Source organism: Solea senegalensis, linkage group LG14 (genome assembly GCF_019176455.1).
Source record: "Solea senegalensis isolate Sse05_10M linkage group LG14, IFAPA_SoseM_1, whole genome shotgun sequence".
Taxonomy (NCBI): domain Eukaryota; kingdom Metazoa; phylum Chordata; class Actinopteri; order Pleuronectiformes; family Soleidae; genus Solea; species Solea senegalensis.
This window is the reverse complement of record NC_058034.1, coordinates 3719044-3734842: the sequence shown is the minus strand read 5'-3', so window position 1 is coordinate 3734842 and position 15799 is coordinate 3719044. Positions and strand designations below refer to the sequence as shown.

The 15799-nt window shown below is 40.3% G+C and overlaps 1 protein-coding gene across 1 annotated transcript in view; it reads left to right on the top strand.

Annotated features, from left to right (window-relative positions):
• Positions 1 to 9647, top strand: part of ncanb (neurocan b) — a 141994-nt gene extending 132347 nt beyond the window's left edge. The window contains exons 15-16 of the mRNA XM_044043240.1: positions 3330 to 3512; positions 5698 to 9647. Of these exons, the coding sequence (XP_043899175.1) occupies positions 3330 to 3512; positions 5698 to 5834 (320 nt within the window). The 3' untranslated portion in view covers positions 5835 to 9647. The remainder of the gene's footprint in view (positions 1 to 3329; positions 3513 to 5697) is intronic.
• The last annotated feature ends 6152 nt before the right edge of the window (positions 9648 to 15799 follow it).

The following is a 15799-nucleotide window of genomic DNA, read 5'->3' as shown; positions in this document are numbered from 1 at the left end:
TTTTTATATGGACTTATTATTACTGATACATCACAAGCCCTGTGACAAGTTTGAACCCTTTTCAAGGATTTTTAACAGTTGCGTGCATAGAAATAGTGAATAAAGAATACATGTATTGTGCAGAGTTGAATAAACAATATGAAATGTAGAAATAAACAAAAAAATCCTCTATATGTTAAATCCCTTACAGAGAATAAGCCTCTTCGTGTGGCTGTTATAGGTGGAGCACACTGCTGCATGCATAACCAAGGTATAACAATAGGGCAATGAAATTGGAATATAATAACATTTGTCACATTAGACAGACAAAAGTGTAGCTCGTAGCTTAGTTTGTAACTGTTGGTCATTTTAAAAGACTCGAACAATAAGAGACACCTGAAAATAATATTTTCCTTCTTGTTTAACCTCAACCTTTTTGTGCATTTGTTCCGTGTGAAGACACTGGAGACAGTGATTTTGAGCCTGCATGTCTTTGCTTTTGAGTCCTTTCCCTGTGACTAGTGTGATAAAACAGAACATGTTGGGCACTGACGCTCAGACATTTGACAGGATACATGAAGACAACACAAGATTTCTGATTGTTTCAGCTCCTTAAATGTGAATATTTTTATTTGTTTCTTTGCTCCATAAATCAAAGAAATCATCAAAAGTTAATCATTTTGGTTTGTGGACAAAACAAGACGATTACTCGATTAATCGAGAAAATAATCGACAGATTAATAGTTGCAGCCCTATCACAAATTAACTTGAATCTTTCCTTTTTCTTGTTTCTTGTCATACCCGGCAAAGCTCGGACTTCTCATTGGAAAAAAAAAACCCAGTCTCTCATTTGTAAATCTCCTCTTGGCTTCTTGGCTTCAGCAGTGAAGTACATCACCTACCTGCAATATTTATATACCATAATATGAATAAATGATGAAAAAGGTGAAAATTTCAGAAGGGACTTTAAACTAGAAATCTGTTCTTGCGATTTTGATACATATTATGATAAAAGGCCGGATGTGCCTGGTTTTCAGTTCTGAGTCCATACACAATCACCTGCTGCCTCCAGTGTGCGGAGACTGGCTCTCACTGACAGGGAGTTAAAAAAAATGACCCGAGGCTCGTCCCTCTGACCAGCCTCTGTCCAGAGTGTCGGTCCTCTGTCTTTACTCGCGTGGATTTTTTATTCTTCCTTTTTCTGCCTCAACATTTGCTACAAAATGCTGTGTAACTTTGACAGCTGCCCACTCACTCACACACTTTGACAGACACGTCATCCTGCAGACATTCTATCCACATGTTGACGTTTGTGCTGTGACTGAGACTTTTCTAAGAGAAGTCATAGTTTCTGCCAGTCTGCTGAGGTCTGAAATGTCATAATTCACCCATGTCCGTGACTGTGCACATGGACCATCCACAGACCACTGAGTGCAGCGCAAAGGTTGATGACCTAGTGGACTTGCTCCATGTAGGAAAATATAGCTCCGGATATCAATTTCTTTACGCCGCCATGCAAAGATGAATGGCACCAGTGATGGTTTTAAGTTGTCAGGCTTCACTGTGCAATTTAAATCCTCATAGATTGAACAATATATCACAAAACATGACAGACTGAATATATCTGACCTTTTTAATTACCCAGCAGCCTTTTTCACAAGTATGGAAAAAGCCGAGTGACATTAATTTAGAATTTCTAAACTAGTTTTAGCATTAGATTCTGCACCTGATATGTAGTGATCACTGCACAAGCTGAATGTATTGCCTATGGTTTCCCATCAAGGTAACTTTAAATATACTCAAAGGTAGTTTTGGTTTACAGTGAAGTGAGTTGGCTTCCTCCACACATGTATACCACACTTGACGCACATGGCGATAAAGACGACAACAGTGCTTCATACTGGTTAGTCAGTTAGTTAGTTAATTGTCGCCTTGGGGAAATGCGTTTTCACAGTTTCTGTACATTTGCATGTCTTTCTTTGCAAAACTCACAGCAGAAAAACATATGAAGGCGGCGTATTAGGCTTCATTGCATTTCATACTTAATTGAATCTCCTTCGTGATGGTAGGAGTTGGGAAATGATGCTTGAGTGGGTGTGTGGTGTCCTGTGATATTGCATGTGCGATGCGTATGACAGCCTTGCTGTTTTGTGTAGGTGTGGAGTCTGTAGACCATTTATTCATATATATACATATATATATATATATGTATGTTTATATACTAAGAGACAGGATCAAAAGTTACAATACAATACAGGATAAAAAAAAAGCAAGATAAAATCAAGATTTAAATAGACAAATGCTGAGTTTGGTTGATCAATCTTCTGTATGTGTAATGGCAGTAAATACCACCACCGGTAAAATGCTCTCCCCTTTGCTTGTCTCGACTGTTTTGCCATCCCATGGCACAGCAGCTATCTTTATTTTTAATGAATACAGCCAGCAGAGAGATGAGTTGCCTGATAGGTATGTTGCCTGGTAGCTGTTGCATGACAGACTTGCATGACTCCAGCTACTGGAGGTCTATAAGACTGGAATAGAATCCAGTGAGATCAGATCCACGCGCGTGGCAAGCCAGAAAAATTCCAAACCTCGTTTTAAAATGATAGAAAGCGCACACAACTCTGCAGGCAAAGAATGCACAAAATATGCATGATATTCTTTATCTCATTCTTTGTACAGTCATCACTGATTACAAAACAAGTTTCTTTGTATCGTCCATGAGGAAAAAGATAATAAATCTCACTTGATGTCAGTTAACATTTTCCTGAAGAGTTTATTATCTCTCAGTTGCTAATTTTAAGCCTTCTTCAATACAGCAGGCCATCCATTTTGTGAATTGCAGTCCCCATTTACAGTAGATGATAAAGCAGGGTATGCTTCACCGTCTCATCCAAATCTGGTCTCATCTAGTCTAAACAATCTGAATGGCACTGGCCACACACTGACGGTACAAACCAAGTTCAAGGTCCAGTGTGTAAGAAATAGTGACCTCTAATGGTAACATTGAGTTTTGCTCCTCCACTCACTTTCCATGTGCAACGATGGTTAATTCAAATGTCAAACAATTATTTTATTGTAGTAATTATGGAGTAATTATACACTCATACAAACATGGATAGCATATAGAGCAGGAATGAATGTTTTGATTGTGTCTTGTGCTAATGCTCCAACACAGATCACATCACAACTGCAATATAAATCATCCCAAATACACACTTTTAAGTTTCAAATGTTCTGAATGACGCACACTGTTGTCACATGGTACCAGCTCCCTCTCTAATCCCATAAGAGGACGTAAAAGTGGGCGGACAACCTGGTGATATTTTGTTTTTCTTTTGCCCCTACAGTGCTTTGTGGAGCCCCTCCCCCTGTGGATAATGCCTTTCTGATTGGCCGGAAGCGTTCCCATTATGACATCCACTCGGTGGTTCGCTACCAGTGTGCTGACGGCTTCCTGCAACGTCATGTGCCCACAGCCAAGTGTCGCGCCAATGGCAAGTGGGACCGACCCAAAATCATCTGCATAAAATGTGAGTTTCAACACACGCAAGACTCCACGCAGACATTAGCATTTTCTTGGTTTTTTTGCCTTCACACTGCCGCAGCTCTGAGGCTGAACCTCCAGCATTAATTGCCCTTGGGAGCTGCTGTCACCATTCAGGCTTCTCATCTTTACTCTCATTATTAATAATTGCGAGCAAAAGACAAGTGTGGTTGCAGACTAAATGAAATCCCCTGGGCTTACTTAGAATTGGTACAGTCTCCTTTCAAGTGTTTGATGTTTGAGGTAGGATTTTTTAGACAAATCTCTTATTTGCAATTTTGAATTTGCAATCACTTAAACATCCATTGAATACAAAAGCTAAGTGCTAGAAACAAAAAAAAAATTGCCAACCAAATCAAATATGACTTTTATACCCAATATTGTTTTTAATGCTTTTTGGCACATGGAACAAAACACTGTGGAAAATATTCTCATTATCACTTTTTAGGCTCGTTACAGGGCCATTGCACAAGCTATGTCTTATTATAGTGTAGCATTTAAAATCAGCAATAACATCTTTTTTATTGTGCAACTGTCTTCAAACTAATCTCCTTTGAGCCTTAAAATAAATGCAAAATGATTTTTAAAGGACCCACTCTGGCGATGACAGCATAGAGGTCAAAACTTTTCAGCATAATTTCTTGCTTCTTCAGAGATATGAAAGGTTGGTGAACATAAATATTCAACAAACTGGGCCTTATATTCATCTCACAAAGTGACAGTAATGATGAACCACTGAAATAATGTAGCTCCTGTTTAAAGTGATTAAGATTTCTTTGATTCGGACTCTTTATCTTTGGAATGATTTTGTGTGTGTGTGTGTGTGTGTGTGTGTGTGTGTGTGTAATGGCCTGGAGTTACAATGTAGTTATCATTCAATGCAGATGACAATTCTTTGTTGTCAAAATCCAGAAAGGGACAGAGCAGCCTAATTTGGCAGCAGGAACAAGCTCACACTGAGGCTGTGAGTGGGTGGCGAGCAAAGTGTGCGCCTGCCAAAAGCGCCCAGTCGAGTGATTGTGAGATGAAACAGATTCCCTCAGTGTGGAAACAGAATTCAACAAAATGAAAAACTATCCACAGAGAACACGTGGTTTTCACCTTTCTCCTTTTTTTTGATATATTTATAATATTTATATTATATTTACCTTTCTGTGTGGAGTGTGTAAGTTGTTCTCATTTCTGCAAAGTTTTGTCCATCTCATTTTTCCCCCTACACCTTGACTTTATCCTAGTGGTTAAATCTACCTCTACAAAACAGGATGCTGCCAAGTACATGACACATCATTTGATATTCTCTAATGGCTTTTATAGCAGCAGACGCGACATGTTTTAGTCATAGACTATATGCCGTTGTTTAAAGAAAACATTGTCAGCTGATACATCTCTCGCATGAGCTGTAGGTGTGAATATGCACTTGTCTGAGACATGTCAGAAAATGCATGTACCTGGTCACACCTGGGAATACTGCTGGACACGTTTATGGTGAGTTTATTGATCCCACAGAATTCAGAGTTCAGACAAGTGATAGATTTCAAAATAAGAATAGAACAAGCTATAAAGATAGAGTATAAAGTAAAGCAAAAAAGCGTTTAGATTGTGCCCTTGATTGTTTGAAGTGCCAGAAAGTCACTTCCACAGAAGCTCAGCTTCCCTGTGAGTCAATGGAGCAGTGGGCAGGGCAGACACTGACCTTCTGCAGGATAATTGGAGGAACTCTCTTAAAGGCGGAACCAGTTTTTGATTGACAGTGTAGCAGAAATATGTGTAAGAATTTATGTATTAATAACTGGGCCTGGAATGAGCTTCCTCTGTTGTATTTCCAATTTAAATAGTTAATACACAATTTTAACGTACAGTCAATTGTAAATAACTGCCAGATATTGAAGGTTATTCTCTAAAACTGGGTAAAAGCACTTATTCACAGGGCATTTTCTGGTTAAAATAAGCAAAACAAAAACGCACATTTTGAGGTTTAGGTGTTAAAGGGTTAAAGACCAGTCCAGTCAATGACCTGTCCTTGGTTGACCCCTGCTTCTCACTCAGCATCAATCAGGATTTGGCTCCTGAGACCCTCAGAGGAAAGGCAGTACAGATAAAGGGTGAATAATTAAATTGCTTTCCCTTTTGTTTATTTCACTGACTTTTTTATGCTCTGTCTGCACGACCAGCCCGGCGAGCCCACCGTTCCCGGCGCCACCACCACAAGGGCAGGAGGGAGCGCAGGAAGCACAAGAGACACGGCCACAGGGAGGGAGGTCACCACGGAGGAGAGCCAGGTCACGGCCACAACCACGTCCACTTCTGAACCAAAAAAAAAAAATGTCCTCTGTCCTTTTGTCCTCTGCTGCCAACTGCAATCTGCCTGTCTCCCTGTCACCCGCTCAACCCTCAAACACTACTTCATGACCTCACAGCTCAAAACTCTCTACCCAAACCCCCCCCACCCCCGTCCTCTGTCCCTGCACTGTCCTACGTTTAGTTCCAACCTTGACTGTCTGAGTCAGCCTGTACCACAGTCAAGTCTGAGGCCCGTCGAAGTCCAGCCTTCACTGGGACAGAAACAACTCCCTTTATACTCTTTTTACTTTCTTCTCTCATTTTTACTTTCTTGTCTTTACCTGTCTGCCGCGCACACACCACCTCTTATTTGACCCACTTTCTCTGCTTTTCAAGATCAACAATGACCTGAAATGTGGAGCTACCTGTTTTTGAGGAGAATTCAAAATCCACAGCGAACAGTCTTCAGAGAGAAGTGGTTTAGTACAAACTGTAAATAGGGACAACATCACTGAAATCATATCAAATTCAAATGAGTCAAGGAAAAATATCAGATTGTTGATTTTGAGCCTTTTGTCTGTTGGACATGTTATTTTTTACAAATGGTGTTTATTTCTGGACTCTGCTGCTTATGTTTTTTGCTCTAAACCATGAAGTTTTAAAATAGATTGATCAGAGGCAGTTGTAATTGAATTATTTGATCGTTATTGTCGTATTTTACTGTCAGTGTAACACAGTTTTTTTAGATCAGATGCTAAAACCCCAGAGGAAAATGGAAAACACCATCACATCACATCTAAAGTCCATTTCATCACATTACATTGCAAATCAGTCACTTTTCAGAATTGTAGAACAGTCATGTTAATCGAGAACATTAGATTTGAGTTTGTCTCAGTGCAGCATTTACTTTGCCCTTCTCATTATTTATGATGCTGTTTTTCCATTTATACATCGGTTTCTCCTTTATGTTGGAGTTTTGCTACTTTAATCTGATAAGAATGTGAGAGATATAGAGAGATTTTCCTTATACAGTGGCAAGTCCACATGTAGAGTCTGGATACAAAAGAAGAACTCATTCATTTGTTTGCCCCTTAAACAAGTTAGTTTCTGCAGACAGGTTAAGAAACCTTGTTTTGTACTTACATTGAACACAGAAATGGATTATTAAGCCTTTTTTAAGCCTACATCAATCACTTATGATCAACTTGTTGAAACTTTCTTTTAGCTTAGTTTTGGTCTCCACCAACATGTTGCTACAGCTGCAAATCATGATAGTAAAAGTATAATTTGGTCCAAAAAACAAACCATGAATCAGAAAAAGTTTCAGTATCTGTGTTTATACGGACACCTATAATCTGAATAATGAATTTATTTATTGTTATTCTTTTACATTAGTTGCTAAATTAGTTTTTTTCATTCATACTTGTTGCATGGCATAGTTTGATAGTTATTCACATCTACTGCCATGGACATTTCTATTGTTTCTCAGTCTTGGTCCTGGTCCCTTCTCCAACACACCTGATTCAAATGAATGGGTCGTTATTCGTTATCAGGCTTTTGCAAACCGGTTGAATCAGGTGTGTCGGAGCAGGTGAAACATCTTAAACATGCAGGCCAGTGCATCCCCAGAAACACTGCAGTATTCTGTATTAGTTTATATCCTGAGTATGGCTTTATCTGGGTTATAGTAATAGCTCTAATCTGTCTTAATCTGTCCTGTGTCAGGTGGTATTTGCACCAGCAGCCCCGTGCCGCTCATGTGGAGGATAAAGCTGTAGACTATGGATGGATGGATATTGCTGTCCAGGTAAACAAAGTCACTGGGTTGGGTGTGACTGCACAGTCGGGTGCTAAATCTTTCTGTGCTGTCGCCGCACAACGAGCAGAGACTAATGCTGTTCACTGCTTTTATCATGAATCGCAGGTGTTGTGCACAAAGGGTACGATGATAAATATGAGTCAGAAGAAATGGAGATGGTGATATATCGCTCATCTCAGTGTGTCTCTGCGAGTCTGTGTGTGTGTGTTTATGAATGAGGGTGTAATAGTGAATGGGGGCAAGGATTAAGGTTTCCCCATTTCTGGGTCAGGCCAAGTCTGGCATTACTCTCAGCGCTTCACACCTGTGCTTGCCTTCCACTGTGTGTCCTGCTTTAAAAACTTGATAGACACAAGCAGAACAAGCACTTTGCTCTGCTTTTTCCTTCCACTTTACTGCCAGGTTAAATTGCTTCTTTTTTTTTCTTTTTTTTTAAAGCCAGCACTTGAGTTGGGAGCTTCTGGGATTATATGCCAAACATTGGCTCAGCCACTTTTATTCTTTATGATTCTCCAGCTTGTTCTGCTTCTTCCTTTCACCACCTCTTTTAATGCTTTTTCTTTATCTTCCTCACTCAATTTTCTTTTTACTGTCACTGTCTTTTTACAACAGAAACACAGTGAAAGATAAGTTCAGCTGAATTAAGTTTAACAAGCTCTTTACTGCTAAAAGAATATGCTGAGTGTTTTATAAAGCCACACGAGGAGCAAAAAATCAATCCTAGCCCCATTAATTCTCTGCCTTTGTTTGTCTCCTCTCACCTTGTCAGTGACAGGACTCCTGTGCATGGAGAGGAATAGTGATCCCAACACCTCTGTATCAGTTTAATTAATCTACCGCATGCCTAATGAACAAGTTACCTTATCTTCAGAACCACAGAGTTGGGATGACAAGGGAACAGTTAGGTTGACGGACGCTCAGAGGAATGTGTAGTGTGATGGACAGGAGGCCCAGAGAGCTGTCACAGCCGTCAAACCCCCGGCGTTTCATCAGGCTGCTCTGGGCCTCTTTTGTGGGGTGGATGGATTGGATTGACCACAGGTGGATGCATGAAAGGGCAGACAGAAGCGCCTCTTGATGCCCCGAGACAGTGTAATTACAGTTGTGTAGAAGCTCAGCTTCTAACTCACAAACTTTCTAAACCGAGAGGAAACAAACAACTTTTTTAAATGAATGATTGATTTGCGCTTCTGTAGCTTGTCTTATGTTCATGTTTTCTTACCCCTGTAGATACGTTTAGTGTCTATCACTGACGTATTACACCCCTTTAGTGTCCCTGGTGGTCCCGGGTGGTACTGTTGTGTGGTCACTGTGTAGAGATATCTGAAGTGGGGGTTTTTTGTTCCTCCGTCAACAAGATATGTTTCCTTTTATGAGTTGTTTTTGTCAGTTTGCCTGTTCCACTAACTGTCACTTCCATCACTGGGGATACATACTGACAGAAGGATAACACTTTTGGTTTTATATAAACAAAAAAAAACATCCTGGCCAACAGAATAACATAGTGAAATCAAGGCTTATAGGGGACTAATAAAAATATGTATGATGTTGTTTATCTTTCACTCTTACTCATTTTCAGCATCCTAATGACAAGTTCATGCCAGAAAATGTCCATTTCCACTTTAATGAGTTTGTTTCCACCTCATTTTGTTTATTTAACAAAGATAAATACACATTTCATGAACAGATCTGTTTAGTTTGTATTGCCTCCAGGGCTATATTTGTATTTTGTGCTTATTTAAGACAAAATGCATCTCTCACTTCCGCTATTATATGCATGAGAACCTTTACATTTCAATCGAAATCCTCTTGTTGGTTTACCAGTCAAAGCTCTGATAGTTATGAGTCTTGATTTCACTTATGTCATTTTCACACCTAATAGTCCGCTAGACTTGGTAAGACTGGAGATTCGGTTCAATTTGGGCTTGTAACATTCAGCCGGTCTGAGTTTGCTTTCTCACTTTCGCACTTTAGTGAAATGAACCGAATCTGCCTCGACCGGTTGGGGTGAAAGGACAAATGGGGGGCAGAGGAGAGGTGGGGGACAGAAAGGGGGGAGAGACAGGACAAGAGGGAGGTGAGGTAGAGACTGAAGCAGATATACAACAAGTCATAAGTTTAGACAGGACAGTTCTGAATCAGTGATGATATGTTTATAGAACTTCAATGTCATTTATATAAGCAGCAGCAGAGATTGTTGATAAAGAATTATACTGATATCAACTTTAATTATAGCATAATAATAATGGTGCTGATGTGATATTAATGATAATGATCATAATAATAATAGCCTCGAAACTGGATCTGGATCCTGCAGCCTGTAAGATGAGGACAGAGAGAGAGTGAACAGGAAGGAAAGACACAAACTGGGGAGGGAAAGAACAAGGTTAATGACATGTAATAAAGTCATATTCATACCCATTAGTGTGAGAGAGTGAGTGTGAGTGCAACACAGGAATTCCTCCAGCAGTCTAGGTGCACATTCACATCTCCCCAAACGAACCGGACTTTCTGAGCAAACAAACTAGGGTTCGATTAAGAAGGTCTGGTGTGAATGCACCTTTAATCTTCACCGTGTCTTGGCCCAGCAGTGAGCGTCACAACTGACTCTTCTGATCTTTCTTGTAACCCAGCCAGAGATTCTTTTCGCTCACAGTTTCACTTTTGAGTTTAGCCGAGACGAGATTAGAGCACGGCCACGTCGCTGTGTTCTCGTCCACTCTGTTTGAGTCGCTCAGGTGGGAGCACAACTTGGTTTCATTTGTTGTACAGTATTTATTGTCAGGGAGTGTGTGTCTGGTTGAATCAGTGTGGCAGAAGTGGTGTGAACCAGTCAGAGGAAATTGAGTTTGGATCTTGCCTGTGCCTCAGCTCACAAAAAACAGTGTGAATGAGAGAATGGATAGAACGATAGAACTCACATGTGTCCAAGCATGAATTTAAACAAAGGCAATGAAACAAATTCCTTTGTTAGAATATCGACTTTACAAGTTAGGCAATTAATGCTTGTTGTTGTTGTGCATGTCCAGGGTTGTGTTGAAGTGCAGGATAAAGGGAATCTATCAGCTAAAAATTAAATTCTAATAATGTTATTTTGGTGTATAATCAGCAGGAGCTAAAGAGCGGATCACATCGACGCATTGTTAGAAAGATGTCGATAACAAAGCCCTCGTTTTCAGTTTTCATGGGCCCCATGATCTTCCCTTGTGGAGTCACAGCAGCTGTCAATGTCACACTTAAAAAGCAAAGTCAAGATCTGCTGTGTCTGTCAGATCAAACTCTCACAATTGTCCTTTGTTACCCCATGAAATCCTTATATCTTCATGAAGAGGGAGTCCTCTTTAAAGGACTCTGCCATGTAGCGCCCGCATGTTTATTTTACGATAGCTCAGAATGAACAAAGAGAGTTCATTGACATTCTCCCATACATTTGTGACTATTCATGTGGGTGCAACATGGAACTCTACTGCAAAAAGTCACTGAACCTTCAAATATTGACGAGATGGCGACAGGTGTGGTATGAAACTCAAACCCTGAGGTTCGACTTTTCGTTTTCTGTTTGAAACAGCTGCGATCTGAGCAGGCCGCTGTTCTTGGACAAAACATAAAACTAAAGGAGCAGCAGGGTCCAGCCAGTTAGTCCAGTAGTATACAAAGCATAAATAAAGATTTGGGAAAGTGAGTTTTATTTGTATAGTAAGCGTCAGCTCTGGCTGTAGAGATGTGGTGGCACAATATGACAGGCTTCATAAAGCAATTTACTTTACAAAGAAAATGATTGAATTATTTACTTATACAAGCATATTTATGGGTCGTATATTACCTTATAAGCCCTTACAAACAAAGAACACTCTTAATACAACGCAGTGTCCACAGCTGTCATGTTAACAGGCCTGCGTTGGGCTTAGTCATCAGTTAAGGTGTGATTTGTGTGAGTCAGTCAATTAATGATGCAACGACAGTTCATAGCTGAGTGTATTAGCCTGTTTATGTGTCGTCAAGGGAAATAAGTGGCAGTGATTGTCTGCACTGGTGTGAAAACATTCATCCTTGTGTGTTTAAGTTGATTTACAAACAGTGTAAGCTAAGAGTATTAGTTTTCTACATGAAGCAAATCTTGCGAGCTATTTCAGGCAGCTGGAGCCGCACTGTTCTCCTCATGTGACACTGCTGTCACTGCCAACAGCATTGCCCCACCATCATCATCATCATCCACGACTGCAGGCTCTGACAGTGTTTGTCACTCACTAATATATTGATGTAATCATGAACCAAAAAAAAAGTCATTGATTGATTGATTACAGCATGCATTGATGGTGGCCTTGTTTTGACACAACATTTATTTCAAGTTGCATTCGTTTTATCACCAACATTTGTGGCGGGAGAGTCTGAAGTCTTCTCCAGCACATCCCACACATTCTGAATGACCAGTGTGTGAATCCATGTGTGAGGATGTGTGAATCCGTTATTTTCACACATGGATTGGCCACCACAGCTGACCTCGTTTTTGAAAACCCAGACCTGAAGCAACTGAAGCGATCCCAGGTCATAACACAGGTTTGCACTGTAGACACAGAGACACAGTTTTCTGGTTAGAAAAGTAAGTCTTCAGACGTAGCAATTACCCACCAGGTGACGAACTTTAAAAAGAACTCCACTGAAGTGGTAGTCTATAGGAAAATTAGCCTACTTTTCACTACCTTTTCCTGTGGAGTTAATGGTCTGAATCCCTAGTTCCGGGCCTTTTTCAGTAGAACATGTCAGTATGTTCTGATTTAGATGGAAAATAAGACAATTAAACATGACACATATGAGTGGACACCAGTGTGATTGACAGCTGGTATCATCTAGTCGATGCTTTGAGAACTTCCACTTTTCAAGAGTTGACACGAAATACGTATATACTTTATTTTTGGCTACGCGGCGCTTATGGAGAAGTGATGACATGGTCGGAGACTTGAAACTCTAATCATACTTTGCTGCAGTGACAAACATTTGAAACCCGAGTTGTTTGTTTGACTGAACTGTTCTTTTACTGCGGGGACTGTAGGAAATTAAACGCCGCACTTGTCAGCAATGACAACCAAACTGAAGTGACAGAGGCTTTTGTCCTCAGTCACACACAGACAGACTATTGATTTCACGATTACGCTGTCTGTCTTTGGTTCCTATTAAGTCTGTCGATGGCATTGATGGCGCAGTAGCGTCGACTGACTGTTGGATATTTTCCTGACATACTGTCGTGTTTACTGCTGTTCTAACCCCTGAACAGCTGTGTATGTTCTCATGTGACCAGTTCTGTTATTCTCAGATATTTTCTGCTCCATTTGTATCATTATCTTGTTTCCATTTTCCTATCTCCAGCTCATCAGACCTTTCAAAAGTCTTTGTTTTCCTCTTGTGGATTGCGGCATCGTTCTTGAACCAGTCAATTTCTAATGAGTAGGTACACCTAGTGGTATTTGTATATCGTGTCTCTGTCTGATACTAAGTTGAGACAATTTGTCATTGTCAAGAAGAGAAAGGCTGCGTTCTGTTGGGATGGATGGATGCCTGAATGAATGGAGACACGTTACAGTGAGAGAATGAGTAATGAAAGAGACGAATGCAGAGCAGAAACCAATAACAAACACTCCTCCTCTCTCCTCTGTGATGTAAATACTCTGAAGTTGTTCTTGTTTTTTTCTAAACAATCCATTTAAACTCTGGGTGTTTGTTGCTTAGTCTCCCTGGACCATGTTCATACAGTCTGTAGATCCAAAACACATCTCCCTCTTTCTTGTGTTGTTCCTGTCTCCTTCACACACACACACACACACACACACACACAGAGAAAACGTACACCCCGGTTTTTAAACTGCTGCATCAGGAACACACAGATGCTCTCGTCACCACACACTCGGCAGGTGATAAGTTACAGTACAGACAGAAAGATGGACGTCACCTCTGCACAAACCTCTGCTTTCTCTACGCGTGTGTTTACGTCGACTGTGAGCACAAACACACTGTACCTGCGACTGAGCCCGTCTGTGGCTGTGTGAATGTGGTCCACAAGTATTTATCCATATTTACTGATGTATGTTCTTATGAATTCCAGTCCTGTCATTGTATTAAATTCTTTACAAGTGATCATTAAAGGAACCCCTGTTTGGATCCGTTATCTGGCTTCATTGGAGTGGTCATTTGTCTTCGATTCACTTAGGACTGTTTACACATCCAGTTTGTTGCACTAGGGTTTTCACACAACGCATGAGCAAATAACCAAGTAATAAATGAAAGAACACACCTGCCTTTTTGATTAGGTACACGTGTTCAACTCATTGTTAATGTAAATATTTTAACAGACTACATTTGTCAATAAGATCATTTTTGACATCGTTTGACCATCTGACCTTTGTTACTAATTTTCATCACTTCCTGTTTTATTTTGGTAACTGACATTCTTTCTCATTTCAGATTGCTTCACTTCCTGTGATTTCCCGCCACTTTTTTGATTGCATGCTCCTCCCCCAATTAGTTTCAGCTGTGGTCAATAACTGACCTCACTATTTAGCCACTGCTCACCCTTATGTTTCTGCCAGTTTGTTTTCACTAAACATCCCAGGATTCTGTGTCTGGTGCGACTGCTTAGTCTTGGACTCATACCTTTGCTGTCTTTATTTTTGGAGAGGATTAGAGGAGTTTGCCTTTGTTTGGTGTCTGTATTTGAGTCATCAGTGTGGGCTTTGCTGAGGAGTCATGTACAAAAGTGTAAAAAATGACATTTCAAGCAACAATTCTGCACCAGATACAGTCAAGCAATCACCTCTAATGTTTGTTGTTTGTATAGATGGCCACACAGACAGATGTAAGATAAGTAAAAGTATTATTTACTGGAAAAAAAAATAGAACTCCTCAGTTCCACACATCAGTTTGTGTTGAATTGTATTGATTTGTTTGTCAAGGCTTTGTTCATCATTCCAGAAAACATTTGTGTTCCGTCTCCACTATTTTAACACCCACTTTCTTCCTCTGTACAGATTTGATTATGTTTTAAGATGCTGACTTTCTACTGGAGAACAATCTATGCCTCTTTGAAGAAATCCAAATGTCCTTGGATCGGGCTGAAATATTTTCGTCCGTCTTGCCAAATATCAATACAAATGTTTTTTTTATTATCATTTTGAACAGTTTGAACAATACAAATTAAAAAAGAGTAGGAGGAAAATAAGAAGAGTTGGACAAGTGGGGAGAATCAAAAGTGAAGGAGAGGCAGAATGAGAGAGAGAGAGTTGGTGAATACATCCACTGTTATTCTGTCTAACCTGAGAGACCTTCAGTTCACCTCTGATGATGAACTTCCCCTGATGAGCTGAATCTTGAGTATCCTCTCTTATCAGAGAATGGTTTCATTTCCTCGCTGCACAGTCACCTGTGTAAAACACAACTGACTCTCTGTGTCTCCCGGCCTCCTTCTTTTCATCTCCTTTTTGATATGCGCCTCTCTTGTTTCGTTCCTATTCAGAAACGCTGGAAGATGCCACACTGCCGGGTTCTGTTTTCTGTCGACCATCAATCACACTGAATATAGCATCTCTTCCTTTACATCATCAGCCTCTGGTATTTCTTCTTTTCTGTCTTTTGTTTGCTCAGCTCAGTCAATTCCTAGAACACTTGCTCATTAAAGCTGCCTGTCATTGAGTTTCTGTAAAAGTCACAGCTTTAAATGACCTTTAACTGTTACTCAGATTTGTTCCAGACATTTGAAGTGGAACTCCAAATAATCACAAGCATGATGAGCTCCGAAATAGTTTGCTTCAAGGACCAGCATGCACTTGTGAAGGTTACAAAAACATAGCCAAGAATTGCAGAACTTTCTCATGATAACTAGTAAGGAGAGTTAAAAATGCACCACTGATGGCACAGATTTGTCCTGATCCTTGTTATACAACTTGGCTTTTGAGATGAGCAGATAAATTACGTGTGTGAAAAACACTCCTCATCATAACCTTGTTCCTGCGTCGATATCGGGCTCATCTGGCAGGCGTGGCGAATCAATGGGGATCTCTGCTCTTATCCTGCATTATCTCCTAATGACGTTGCCAAAGTTCCTGAAGATTATAAAAAGCAACAAGGGATTTACATCATCTTGGGCCACGGAGTCTTCGACTCAACCTCGGAGCCACTCGGCCTCT